At 41.6% G+C, this 14,674-nt stretch overlaps 1 protein-coding gene across 1 annotated transcript; it reads right to left on the bottom strand.

Moving 5' to 3' along the window:
* Window positions 1-501: 501 nt before the first annotated feature.
* On the bottom strand, window positions 502-13,458 carry arhgap1 (Rho GTPase activating protein 1). Its single transcript, XM_005807817.2, has 13 exons — window positions 13,365-13,458; window positions 7,496-7,666; window positions 7,316-7,414; window positions 7,139-7,226; window positions 6,639-6,770; window positions 6,079-6,165; window positions 5,581-5,679; window positions 5,382-5,489; window positions 5,211-5,287; window positions 4,992-5,069; window positions 4,400-4,528; window positions 4,012-4,115; window positions 502-3,938 (listed from the first exon to the last, which is right to left on the bottom strand). The coding sequence occupies exons 2-13, from the start codon at window positions 7,617-7,619 to the stop codon at window positions 3,771-3,773; spliced, it is 1,293 nt and encodes a 430-aa protein (XP_005807874.1). The 5' UTR covers window positions 7,620-7,666; window positions 13,365-13,458; the 3' UTR covers window positions 502-3,770.
* Between the last annotated feature and the right edge of the window lie 1,216 nt (window positions 13,459-14,674).

The raw sequence follows: 14,674 nt of genomic DNA, 5'->3' as shown, positions 1-14,674 counted from the left end.
ATAGAAGAACCAAAGTGAAGGTTTCAGATTGGTCCAGTCAAAGTGCAGAGTTAAATCTAACTGCTGCAGGAACCCTTGGTGGCGAATTCAGCATATAGCGTGGGCTGGAAAATACTCATCTGTAAGAGAACAAAAATGAAGCATATATTTGTGCATTAAAATGTTAAAGAGAGAAAACATCTGGAAATAGATTCTCTATAATGCCAAAGTCAACCTACTTTCACATCCCACCCTGAAAACATTTGGTTGAATATTTTGTTGACCTTTAAGCATCAACTCTTCTGGAAGTGTGTTCCATAAGGTTCAGGAAGGCAAATGGGATCATTTGTGAGGTCAGACACTGATGTTGGATGAGTCACTCATTTATTCCAAAGGTCTTCTATTGGATGAAGGTCAGGACTTAAATTCTTCTGCTTTGAAATAAAGATTACATGAGTAAATGTTTTAGTGTGAATAAATAAAGAAATTTGTGAACAAAACCAAAATCCAAAGTTTCTTTTCACCATTCATTTATTGGTCGTTTACATACATGGATCATACAACATCATATTATACATCATATATTATACGTATATAGCACTGTGAAGATCCACAGTGCTATGTATGAAAAGTAAAAGGATGGAAAACCACAGTTAAGAAAATAGAATCACAGAGTTATCAACAAGTTCGCCTGGAGGTCAAAGTTCAAACCTACACCTCCTCCCACAGCTGTGACGTTTACTGTCAAATACAATTACAGTACAAAGATCCGGAGATGAATGGGTCTGCAACCGATCACAGAATCGAGGAGGAAGAGCGGTACGGAGAATCCATGCACGCAAAAGCTGCCTTCATGAAATCCCCACTGAACAGAACAGCATCTATTTTTCAGACATTTCTGATGAATAATTAATCCTCTTCAATCCTCATTATAGAAACGTAAACATGATGGCCTTGAACCTCTACATGGTACAGCTTCCATCAAAACGTAGTGCGTAACCCTCTCAGCAGCTGCAGTTTCTGTACGTAGATAAATGAAGTTCTCCATTCTGAAATCTTTTTTTTTTTTTTTTTTTTACAGCCAAGCTGTGTTCAACAAACCACCAGAGCTTTTCGCTGCTACCATCTCCATGGAAACCATAAGCTCTGCTGAATGCAGCTCTGGTCATTTTAATCTATGGCCGCACTGTCACTTAAGATGGGTAAAGAGGAAAATCACTTGGCAAAACACAAATAAGGCACAAGCACACAAACAGAATTTATTTCAATAAATTCTAAAAAAAAAAAACAACTTGTTCCGACTTGGTTTTCTTCTTGTTTTGTAGTAATTTTTTGCGGTTTTCAAAAGTCTATACGCCCTGGTGAAATTCAGAGACCGGTATAAATGATTTCTCCACCTTTCACGAGACTTTACTTCTGTTTAGAAATCAGTCAAAAGGGCAATAAGGACATAAAACAGATGAAGAATGGAACTTTAGCCAGGGTGTGTGGACTTTTGAGGAACACAGCACTTTTAAAAGACGTTTCACATCACAGATCAAATAAGAACAAATCCAAAAATCACCATGCTGGAGTTACAACGTGGTCACCTGATTACACACACCTAACAAATCCATTGAATTAATGACTTCTACACACAGTCACACACACACGCTCCACAACACGAGCATGTCGGTCACCATGGCACCGGTGGAACGGCTGCTGCTTTTTCTTTTAGCTCCAGTCGAGCAGAACATTTCCCATCTTTTGGCGTTTTTCAAACATTTTAGGTAACATAGCAACGTCACATCACAAATATTCAAAGGTTGCAGATTATTTTGGTGACATATTCATGACGGGCGATCGGTTCTGTACGGACTGTTGGTTAGAATGTATGAAGATTTCACTTTGACACTGAATACTTTGGATGAGCTGCATAATAAACGGATAATAAAAGCTTCAGAGTCCAACACGATGTAAAACAATAAAGCCTCAGGTCATAAATAATAATAAAAACCAAAAAAAATTGGAGCAACATGTTGGCAGGTATTGTAGGCGCTTCTGCTTCACACCGCTTAAGTGTTAAGAAATATTAAGTCTTTTAACAGCCATGATACGTCCGACAACATTTAAACCGTGAGTGGAAGTGCTTGATTTTGCTCTAATAAAAGCTAATCTGCAAATAGTCAGAAGACTAAAATTTTAATTGAAGTTACGGACATGGTGAACAGAAGCCCAAAGGAGAGAGGGGGTACCACGCTGGACCCAACTTGAAAGACAATATAGGCTTGAAACTAGAAGGTAAAGTTATGAAGAAAATTGTGTTTTGGTGGAAATTTAATCAGGTCAAACATGGTAGGCCAAAAAATAATAATAATTTAAAAAAGACCAGCCAGGATTCTGGACCTCAACGCTCAACTGCAGGCAAGGAGCCGCTGTCTTGAAGGAAGAGGGCAATCCACTAAGGCATATGTGGAGATTTAAAACCGTATGCACTTAGTTAAAAAACAAAAACAACAAAAGAAACATTGTACAACTTGGATGAACTCCATTGGTGGCACAGCATGAAACGAGTTATAAGGCAACCCAAACACATGGAATAAAAACACTAACGACGTACATCCGTACAGCATCATGTAATTAACGTGCTGAATATGCTACATGAGGAAAAACGTGTAGAAAGTATTGCTTACAGTAGGACTGAAGGTGATCCTCTGTGGCAGCTGGAATGAGAAGCAGTTACTGTCATGTACCTAAAAAAAAAAAACAAAAAAAAAAACGTGCTTCTATTAGTAATAAAAGTCTAAAAAGAAAGGTCGACACCATCCAATCATGTCTGGTCTTTAGGGGGCGATGAGGGTGAGCTGTACTTTCCCTACTCACAACCTGAAGTTTACCAACTTGGCGCTGGAAGACTATAAAAACCAAGACAGTATTACCAACCAAAAAAGATCACTTAAGCCAACTGTATAAGGAAATATGACAGTAACGCGGGACTAACTGGTGTATTGCTATGGAAACAAAACATCTCTAGTACATGAAGACGATAATAAATTTGCGTCCCACTAGGAAACAGGAAGTTTCTCCACCACCTAATACTGCTGACTGAAGTGGTCACCGAGCCACAGAACGACATGATGTCAGGCTGGGAAGAAGGTCTAGAAATCCAAGGGTAGAATTAGTTAAATGTTTTTGGTCTAGTCCACACTCTACTCCAGCAGCCGGGTTTGGTATCTGCAAGAAATGACACCGAAGCCACCCGACCGCTTCCTTTGACCACAGCACTCCGAAGATTGTCGACACAATTTCAGTACCGAGTTCACAATTATTTAGGTAAACCTGAGTCCGTCGCGGACGCACAAACTTCCACCTCCGTTCTGACGGTCTCTCCTGACTTCAGCTAAGAAATCACTCTCCTACAGGACATTTGGTCATCCTTGTGAGGCAGTTTTTTTTGGCACCAATCAAGAACGGGGAGCAAGAAGAGGGACATTACCTTAGAGAGAGCAAATAAATGCATGGTTTTTGTTCCATATTTTTGTTACCAAGATAATTCTTTGCAGTCTCACTCATTCATGCCTGACTCACATGGACACAGGAATGCAGCCTACAGGCGGAGTAATCAACAGGACAATGCTAGTGGACGAGTTGGAGAGAAGAAACAACATGCGATTGGTCCACGGTTTGTGGTGTTGGTACAGGAGGTCCTTCCCAATTGGTGGCGCTCATGTTTAAATGCTGCAGAGAAGGGAGGTCTCCATGGCAACACAGGCTGCATGGAAGACCTCAAGAAGAAGAAGGGGGAGAGGGAATTAGGTGAAAACCAGATGCTGCTGGTCCAGCAGGGTTCTGGTGAAGTTGTTGATTGGCCCAATAGCACTGAGCGACATGGCATTGTCCCGCCCCCACAGCAGGTTTGGGCCAAACACCACAGCCAGGTTGCTGTTGGTCATCTTATTCACTTCACTGTTGGCTGACACCTGGAAAAAGAAACGCACGTTAGTGGGAGCTGGTGGACTGAAGTGGAACTGTTCTCAGAGTGTGTTGTTGTACCCGAGCCAGGAATGTGATGAGGTACCGCAGTGAGGCGTAGTTCTCCTCTGGAAGAGACTCCACCAAAGTTTTCATTACTTCTGCCTGATTATCACTGGATACAGCTGAACAAACCAAAGAAACCATCAAACTCATTGGAAGTATCCAGCAAATCTGTCTATTCCTTAAACATTACAACTGGTTGCTGCAACCCTTTGGGAGGAAAGAGTAAAGAGCAAAATTAGTAAGAAAAGCTGGATTTTGAGCCGTTTCCACAAAAAGCAACAAAGTCCTGAAAACATTTTAGACTGAAAATAAGCTTCTGGGATTCCTTTCTAGTCTGTCGCCCTCCAGAGAATAAGGGATTAGATTGATTTATCCTCATTCTAACAACAAGTCTTGAACTTACATGTGAAATTGACAATGTCATTGTAGAGCTGGTAGGTCAGCAGAGGCTCAGGAAGCTCTCGAAGAAACGTCTTTAGTATGACAGCGGCCAGGTGAACGTCCTCCATGTCTCTGAAGTTCACTGTGGCTCCTAAATCACAGTCAGAAGACGACAATCAATACAAATTCTCAACATTAAAAAGTGATCTACAACATTATAACTACAGCCGCAGATTACCGTTTGTCAGTAGATCTTGGTTCAATCAAAGTTTTCTGGCAAATTTCTGATCTCTGATTTTTGTAATGCTCAGATGTCCAGATACCAGTTTTAGCCGATTCTGATTTCTGTTTAAGAACTATAAAATAACTGAATATTAGAAACAAATTCTTGGATGTTTGAACTTGTCTTTAGAATCTTTTATCAGGGTTTAACACAGCCATTTTGGAATAGCTTAACCCCAAAAGGTGTGGATTTATTCATGCGTTTCCAACCAGTTGGCCCCTAATCAGAGCTAAAAATCAGCTGATTTCTCAGTTCACTCCAGCTTTAAAAGACATGGCTGAGGAGTGGGGTGGTTCACTTAAAGTTGGCCACCAAGACCTGCCACTCGTACCAGAGTTGTACTTGAGTTGGACCTCCTTCACCAGAGTCACATTGGCGGACCGCCTGAAGATCCCCTCAATATCCAAACCTGACAGGAACAGAGCAGAGAACAGGAAGCAAAGGTTTTCAATGTCTGTTTTACAGACCAACAACCATCGGCTGCCTGTTCAGACAGCAGCATTGTCTGTTCCACCACATGAGACACACAGCACTCCATTTCTTGCGTTACCTTGTTCTGACAGGAAGCTAATCGTGTCTCTCATCACTACAGGAACTAGATGATTATCTGGATCCTTCTGTCTCAGCCTAGAACACAAAACAAAAAAAGTCAGCCATGAGCAAAATCAAAAAACATTCATCTGCAGACAGAAAAAGCAGAGATTCTGCGTTGTGAACTTACATGACTAGTGAAACTCCAAACAGCTGCTCGGGCAGTGGGGGGCTATGAGGAGGAGACATGGAGGGCAGCGAGCTGGGCTTCAGAGATGCTCTCAGTTTGTTGTCATACCTGATCCAGATCAGACGTAAACACGCTCAGTTTGGGATGAAGAACCAGATTCAAATGTCTGCAGAGGGTTCTAATGCCAGTCAGTTCTTACTCTCTGACACGGGTTGGGATGACCAGCTGGTCACACTTGACCACGTCCTCCAGCTCACTCAGGTAGCTCACGTAGTTAATCTTCCTGCCAAACTTAAAACTACAACCAGGACAGAGAGAGACACCATCACAAAATATTCACTCACTGGTCAACGCATGGAAAGTGATTCATATACAGAGCAGAGCTGCATTAAACTGTCTGGATAAGTGTGGAAACCTTTAAGCTAAAATTCATTGCGGCTTTTAGCCTCCCAATTTTTAGTAAGACCAAGCACTGGCTTATATACTTTGAATTCAAAACACTAGAACAAGGCGCATCATAGCAACAAAGCTTCTCACCAGCAGAGGGCAGTACACAAATTTTCTCTAAAATATTGACCATATGACAACTTGGTGATATCATTTATCATTTTACAAATTTCTACGTTCTCATCCCTTTGGTTATCACGCTATTTTTCTTCTTAAGTCCCAGTTTTAAATCTTTCCCTACAAATCCAACCTGATGACTGGTTTGAAGAGGATCAGCAGAGTCTTGATGAACATGGTGGGATGGACGATGTACAGAGCCTTGATGTTCTTCTTATACCTGAAAACACAACCAGCAGATTTAAACTCAGCATTCTGTCTCAGTAGGTGGACCTGACTTTATTTGTCACCAAGTCTTTCTCACTTTTTACTGAGGAACTTGTTTCTAAACACACAGTCATAAAGAGAACCAGGGTTAGCAGGATGCAACCAAAGGATTGTCTCAGTTTGTTGTTGGGGTTTTATTGTTTAGATTTAGGAGCTCTGGATCTACAGATGGGCTTCTCAGTACATTAGATTCATTTCAATATATAAAATATGACAGCTCACCATCAAATAATGGCAGATAGATTTGTAATTACAAATCTTTTCCATCTTCTTTATTTTCTCCATGCTTATAAAGGCCTGAAAAACCCTGAACTCAAACTGAAGGCTGTTCCAGAATGTTGGAGCCCGACTAGATGTTTTCTGGTGATGGTGTGTAAGAACTTCCTGTGAACCTCTGCAGGGATTCCTTTAAGCCAGTGAACCTACTTCCGGTCGAACTCCTTGTATGCTTCTCGAAGCCAGCCGAATGAAGGCTTGTTTTCACTGGTCAGCCCATGATGGAAGTAGATCAGTGTGTAGTCGCTCTCTACGTACTGATCCAGAGTGGCTTTAAGGTACCTGGAGGTGAGAAACCACTTCGGCATCAATCAGGGAGACAATCAATAGAATTTTATTCAGTAGGGATCTGATTCAGCCATCTTAGTTTCAAGGGTAAAATGAAACCAGTAATATTCAGTGAAGACTGGACAGAAAAACCAAACCAATCAGATCTGTCTCAGCCAATGATGTCCACACTGGACATAGAAATAGATGGATGGACAGATGGATGCAATTCTTAGACAATTTGATGTGGAAAGTATAGAGATACGTTTCCAGACCTTGAAACACTTGAATTAAATTCCAGACTGAAACATTTCTGGTAAGTTTCAACCTGGTAGTAAAAATGGACGCATCATTAAACGGCGTTGATGTGCAGGGTTACTTACATCAGCAGCTTCTGATGGTCGAGCTGATGCTGCGGCGGCAACCTGCAGGCGCTGAACACTATCACCTTCCTGCCAAAGTTGTCATCGCCTACACACCCAGATCAAACAGCATCAATATTACACACACTTTACTGTAGCAGAAACAAACAAGCAGAAGTTTAATATTAAAGAGCCTACCTGCAACCTCAATGATCTGATGCCTGGCTATGTCGTAGAACGGATGGTCCCAGGGCAGGTGGGGAGAGCCGGGGTCGAAGCCCTGGGAATTCTCCGTCTCTGAAACACATGGAGCCACACGTTAATACAGCTGAGAGATAAAACACCACCAGAGGAGAAAAACCTGGACGTCTGTCTCACCTGATTTGCTAAGTGAGGACTCATCAGGCGGCCACTGCTGGTCCTCTAGGGTGGAGAGCTTCAGCTGTCCTAACTGTGCAGTTGCAGCGTCGTCACCCAGATCTACCAGCAGCTCAGAAGACATCCCACACACAGGATGGGACAGCGATGTCTGGGAAACCTTCACACAGTCTGGAAGACACAGAGATGCCTCAGATCCGTAGCAACATGCTAAGGATCTGAATGCCCTTCAGCTGATGATGATAGTATCAGACTCATGGGATTACAACACAAAATAAACATTAGTTTTTGTTTAGCACTTTTGCTAAGTTTGAGAAAAAAAACTTCGCTTCCCGAGTTCATTTTTCAGCATAAATACTAACGCGCCAATTTACTTGGTTGTTTTGTAAACTTCCCGTTGAATAAAGTTTGACATCTGTGTTCAAGTTTTAACGCAGCAGGTCCATTAATTTTCTTCTTTTTTTTTATCCCCCAGTAACTTTACTTCAACCAGGAAACATACAGAAACAAAAAATATAACAAAACACAGAAAGTAGAGAACAAAACAAACATAAATACAATGTCTACAGGCATTGTATAGCACATAAATTATGTCAAAATTAAATTGGTGTTCTAGGGTTTAAGTTGTTCAAAGCAAATATAGTGTGAATTGAAGTTGGCAATTTAGCGCTAGCTTAACTAATATTTATGAGTAGCACAATAGCTTTCACTAAATATAGTGACATATAGTGCGTTAGCATTAGCAAAACTAATGTTTATAATTAGCTTCTGCTAAATATCAGTACTGTATAGCACTTTAGTGCTAGCTGAACCAAAACTTATGATTCATGTCATCGCTTCTGTTTCCGCTAAACACTGTGACAAAGTAGCACTTTACTGTTAGTGGTGTTTATGATTAGCACATTAGCATAAGCTTCTGTTAAATAGTGACGATATAGCACATTAGTGCTAGCCAAACTAATCTTTATGATTAGCACTTTAGTATAAACCTCCATTAAATATAGCACTTTATTGTCAGCATACCCAACCTTTTAGTCAGCGATGCACACCAATGGTCAAGTTAGGGAAAACATACATTTTATAAAATGACAAAACACGAAAAATGAGGAATAGATAATATTCTGCCCAATAACCATAGAAGAAATTCTATGCTATGCTAGCAGATTTTAGTGACTCAAATGCTCACTGAAAGTGATGGGAAAACTTGAAAAGTGTGGGGGGAGAAGAGTGAGGAAAACATAACATGTCACTAACATGACATGATCACTTTGTCCAAAAACAAGGTGAAAATTGTTTATTGTTGTCAACTTTTTAGGCTAAAACTTCATTTGATGAATAGTATGGTCACTGCTGAGGCTCAGTCCATGACTGTGTCCTGGTAGAGAACCCACAGCAGGAGACAGGAAGTACGTATCAGCTGCGTTCACAAAAAATCTGCTAATGAGGCTGATTTTCAGTTCCTTCGCTGTAGTTACTGGGAAACAACGACAGAATTATATTAATATTAGTTTCTCTCAAGCGGTCGCTGTTTATCCTGCTGAAAACTGGGCTTTGTTGCATAACAGCTGGATTATTCATAATCAAAGAGGAAGCAGAATACCCAGCATATGGAACAGATGCTGGGAGAGAAACTGAACACTGCAGACAATGTCGCGGAAAGAAGGAGCAGCAGATCCGAATCGACGGAGCAGGATGTTCTAACATTCCGATGCTCCCATGTCTATGGGCGTGGCACCCACTCAGGCCTGGATGCAGAGAGATTGCAAAGTCATCAAAGGCACCTTAAGATCCATCTGCAAAAGCATCAGACATGCCATCTCCTGGGTGATGCCAGTAGCCCAGACTAAGTTTGGCAACATTGACGGTGGGGGGGACGTTCGAAACATCTGCTAATACGTCCAGATTCAGCTGTCCAAGCAAGTTCAATCTGAATAGAGATGGAAAGAAGACATTAAAAAGCCTGATACCCCACAGCTATTTCTGGCTACAGTTCAGAAGAAAGCTCTGTCCAATCAGCAACAGGATGAACACCTTTAACTTTCATGGAAGCTGAACAAGGAGAACCTGAACCCGACGGTGCAGCATAGAGGTGGCTGTGTCATGGTGGTCAGGATGACCACAATCCTAGAATCTGTCATCTATGTGATGGGGCTTCTTCTCTATCCTTGAGTCGCATTATGGAAAATACATTAACTGTAAACTTCATAGTTGGGTGTAACGCATCATAATTAGCTTGTTGGTTATTGACAAAGTGTGCATTAATGCTTTATTGCGTTGCATTTGTGTGGCGAATGGAGACAAGGCTGGAAATACCATCAGGTGTCGATAGTGGTCGGTGAAACGCCAGGAACGGCAGAATTCCGACCGCTGGGCCAGGATTGACACAGATCCAGCCGTTGGAACATGGCTGAACAACTGCACTGTGCTGTGCTTCCTCCTCTCTGACGGCCACAGCATGCAGCCAGAGAAGAGCCTGGAGCTGCTCCAGCTACCGCCAGTGAACCTGAAACTGCTGCATGCTGGATCTGCATCCAAATAATGGGAGCATCTCCCGCCTTCTTCCCTCAGATTAGCTCTGTCCCCGCGCCGCACTCTCATCTCCCAACCCCCACATGTTCTTCCTTTATTCTCGCACATACATACACACACACTGCTGTTTGATGTTATGCTGGCTGACAGCATGTTGCTTTAAATAAACATTGCTAGAAACCAACAGCCAGTCAGCTGATTGCTGCTGACTAAACACACTCACCCACACAGTGAAACGCAGCTGTTTGCACACATTCTGCTCCTGAGTGAAGAACGGAGAAACCGTAAAGGCTGACGAGGTCTTGGAGGTTGAGTGACGCCGATGGCAGCAGGTTCCTCTTTTCGTTGCGAGCGTGCTCACACATCGGGTCGCTGCAGGGGCTGCGAGCGCATTCCCACATGACTCAGCTGTGCAGTTTGTGTTCAGAGGTGAAACAGGTGAGGTCCAGCTGGTTCAGGTGGGCCAGAACCATTTCATCTCTTTGTTACTTATCAGGTTGCTACACACTTTACTCTTTCTGGTCAGAACTTCACACACGGAGGCAGCAGTGTTATTAAAAGAGGTGGAGTTTTAGCTGGTGCCATCATAAAAAGCCTTAGAAACCCTGGGATGGATGGAGGAATGTTACTGGCTCAAAGAAAAATTTGAGTTGTTTCCACCCATCGTTAAATCTGGTTGTCCAGGAGGCATCCTGACCAGATACCCGAGCCTCAACTGGCTCCTCTCGAAGTGAAGGAGCAGCGGCTCTACTCCGAGTCCCTCCCGGATGACCGAGCTTCTCACCCTTAAGAGTGAGACCCCCCTGTAATTGGAGCACACCTTCCGGTCCCCCTTTTTGAACAGGGGGACCACCATCCCAGTCTACCAATCCAGGGGAACTGCCCCCGATGTCCATGCAATGTTGCAGAGTCGCGTCAGCCAACACAACCCTGCAACTTCCAAAGCCTTAAGAAACTCCAGGCGAATCTCACCCACCCCCGTTCGGAATAGTCAAAAATTCTGACACCCTAGATAAACTGGAAATTGTACTTTGACATTTTTCCCTTTTTTTTTTTTTACACAATTGTTTCCATAAGAGCGTCAATATCTTCAAAACTATAATTAAATGCAAATATTGTGTTCTGTTAAGCAGTACAACTGCAGTACTTAATGGTAATGGTCATTTTTATATTAGGGGCAGCATTTATGTCTGCTGGGCTCTATGACACAGAGTCACGTTAGCGTTGTTTGGAGGTATTTTGCCTGTGAGGCAAAAGAACAGGATGTCATGCAAGCTGTGCTACAGATCCGTGGCTCAAGGTCGAGTCGCTCTACAAACTCGGTCAAGCATCTTACAAACACACAGTCTAATGTTTAAGAGGAATTTAGAAAGTTCATAGTTCCGTTTCTACAGCAAAGTGTTAAACATTCTAGGCAGAAATTTTTGCAACTTCCTCACAGCTGCTAATTATTCCTCTGTTCTGTAGCAAACTAATCGGAGGAGGCTAAAAATAAATCAAGTAATAGTAACCTAAGAAAACATTAATAATGTTCATTGATGTTAGGATTTTTATCTTGAAACTGAAACTGGGAAGCTGTCCAGATCTAATCAGAAACCATGGCAACCTACTCTGCTGTCTGACAATCAGAGAAAATGTAATGAGTAACTCATACGGACATGAGCTACGGCTGTTATATTGTTGGGAACCTAGGTTCCAACTAACTGTTCAACAACTGAATCCACACTTCCTCATGACTATCAACACTTCTACAGGTTTTTATTACACAGATCAGTTTTTGTTTCGACCCAAATGGCAGCCACATCTCCCATTGCGGTTTTGCACTGCGGTGTATCCCACCTATTCGCTGATTTCTCCAAATAATTTTTCTCAAACGTATTTGGGAAAAATGAGCCTTTTCTGAAATACCGGTACCTAGTCGCAATGCTACCTGATACAAGATCGGCTGGCATCTGCAAAGCAGCCAATTTCAGAAGCGCCATTAATTGTCTTTGGCCCAAGAATGGAGACGAGGAAGACTGTAGATAGTAGCATCTAAAGCAATTTATAATGTGCATAAGGTCTATTTCGACAGGCAGGTATAAGTCCTTGGTGAGGGGTGTTTTGAGAACCCCCTCTGTCTTTATTTTACCACCAGTACCAGACATAGCATTGAGTCTTTGTCAACCCATAACTTTGGGCTACAAGCAAGAAAAGACTATCTAATTCTTGACTTGATAGAGTGCACTGACCAGACTATAAGGAACACGAACATTCTGACAGGCCGGAATAGGAAAGCACGATCTGTGGTTGACCAAGCCATCAGTCGTCTGCAACACAAAAGAAGAGCAGGGTCCAGACAGAAAGAACTGGTCTAGAAATGGAAGAAGAACCTCAGTTCTGGTCCAAGAATAACCGGAAGGAGAGGAACGAGATGGTGATGACAGACGTGATGAGGATGGAGGAAGAAAGCCACTAGGTCAAGAATTTATATCATAGAACACTGGACAACCTTGGAGGGAGCAGACCTCTGGAAGGTCAACAAAATCCAAGAGCCACAACAACCAAAGGTCACAATGGAAGTTATGTCAGCATAAGATAACTTCCATTGTGGCGTTTTGCTGTTGCGTTGCAGCTTTTGTTGATAGCTTGAGATTTTTTGCTGTCGAGTCGTGGTTCTTGTTGCTGCATCTTCTGCTGTTCCACTGAGACCTTTATTGTTCCATTGTGGATTTTGCTGTTGACAAAACTTTTGCGTTTTGTCAACCGTTCTAGGACGATGTAAACTTTCACTTTTACACAATGCAAGTGGTGTTGCAAAACCTTTAAACAATTATGGGGTGTTATTGATCCATCTCTACTTTGACCACTGCTGAGTGGTTATAGATCTAGAGGTATCTATAGGTAACCAAAAACAACCTAAAAAGGGTACATTAAAATATCATCCGGAAGTTCCTTTGTACAGAAAGCATTCAGATAAAACTGCAGCACGACTGAGTAGATCAGCGCCAACACATCAGCCATCAAGAGCAGCTGGGCTGTAAAAATGCTAAGTTAGCCACATTAGCTACGAAGCTACAAAGCCAGTATTAGATAATTGACCTTTGTGTCATAAACCCTGTTTTCACACACTGGACGAAATTCAAGGCTAAAGTCACTAGAATGAGTGTAAATACGTCCAGTGTGGCTAAACCTCATCACAACAAACCAACATGTAGAAGAAAAAAAATAAACAGCCTGCACACAGATACAGGAAGCAGCGGCAGCCGCAAAGCTTGATGAAATATTTCGGATTCAACTTCATTCGGTTTTAATAAAGCGGTTTCTACCGTCAAAGAAGACATAAATTATGATTATTTACCGCGTTATCTCTCGGACGGTCCCTCTGGATTCAGCCGACACGGTCTGAGCTGCCTGACGTCGTCGTTCCTGTCACACACACGACTCTGCGTAAACCGCTCATCCGGTTCGTTTCAAAGTACAGGCAGGAAGTCGTCGTTCCGTCAAGCTGTACCTGTCAAAATAAAATAACTTAATAACAGAGAACTCGCCCCCTTCCAAATTCAAGGACAAGTGCGCCCTCTACTGTTTATTCACACCCGTTAAAAATGTAAGCATTCATTCATATTCCAACAACAAAACTTAATGTATTTTTATAGAATTTTATGAGACACGCTGGTCTGTCTCATAAAATAAATAATCGAAAGAATCAGCAGTTTACCTATTTTTAACAAATAAATGTTAGGCACAGCCACTCCTGAATATCAGTATTCAAGTCTTGCCACAGATTCTCATTTAGATTTTTGTTAGACCATTTATCACGTAAATATATGTGATCCAAATCATCTCATTGTATCTGTTGTATCTGGATGCCTTTTGTAACGCTACAGTCAAAATTCACCACAATGGGGTGCTGTGGTGGCAGGGGGGTTAAACACAACCCACAAATAGAGGCCTTAGTCCTGCCGCTGGTTCAATTCCCAACCTGGTGACCTTTGCCACATGCCTTCCCCCTTCTCTCATTACCCACTTTCCTGTCAGTTCACTATTAAATAAAGCCAATGAAATCTTTAAAATAAAAATTCACCACAATTAATCGGGGTATCTAAAAGTAATATTTTCACCATATTGTAATTCATTTATACAGTTTCAAAGTAAATATTTAATTAACAAGATGCATATTTAGTTTAGAAACTACATACCTCACTGCCACTTAGTTTCAAACTATTTAGGTAGAAGATTATACATTAGCGTAAAACACTAAATAAAGTTAGCACGTTTGTGTTTAGCATGTTAGCAAAACTTTTCTTTTTTTTTAAACTTAGTTGTTTGTCGCTACATTTAGCTTGCTAGATAAATATTTGAAAAGTTGACATTTATAAATGAAAGAATTGCACAGTGAACATATGACAGCTATAATATGAAAGGTGACTCTCCATTTTATTCTCTGTTATTGCTAAAACTTTGACTGGGTCACTTTACAAACACCTCAAATATGAATTTAATTTAGCTATAAAGAGGGTGAATGCAATGCACGCCACACTTTTCAGAGTTACATTTGCTTTAACTTTATAATGTTACGCTACTGTATGCTGATTTACGATTTAAAATCCTTATAGATCATAGATTCTCTGCGTATAATGTGACTAAATATAGTAGAGAACACTTTTG

Source organism: Xiphophorus maculatus, chromosome 24 (assembly GCF_002775205.1).
Source record: "Xiphophorus maculatus strain JP 163 A chromosome 24, X_maculatus-5.0-male, whole genome shotgun sequence".
Lineage (NCBI taxonomy): Eukaryota > Metazoa > Chordata > Actinopteri > Cyprinodontiformes > Poeciliidae > Xiphophorus > Xiphophorus maculatus.
Note: the sequence above shows the minus strand (reverse complement) of the source record. Positions and strands in the feature narration are given on the sequence as shown.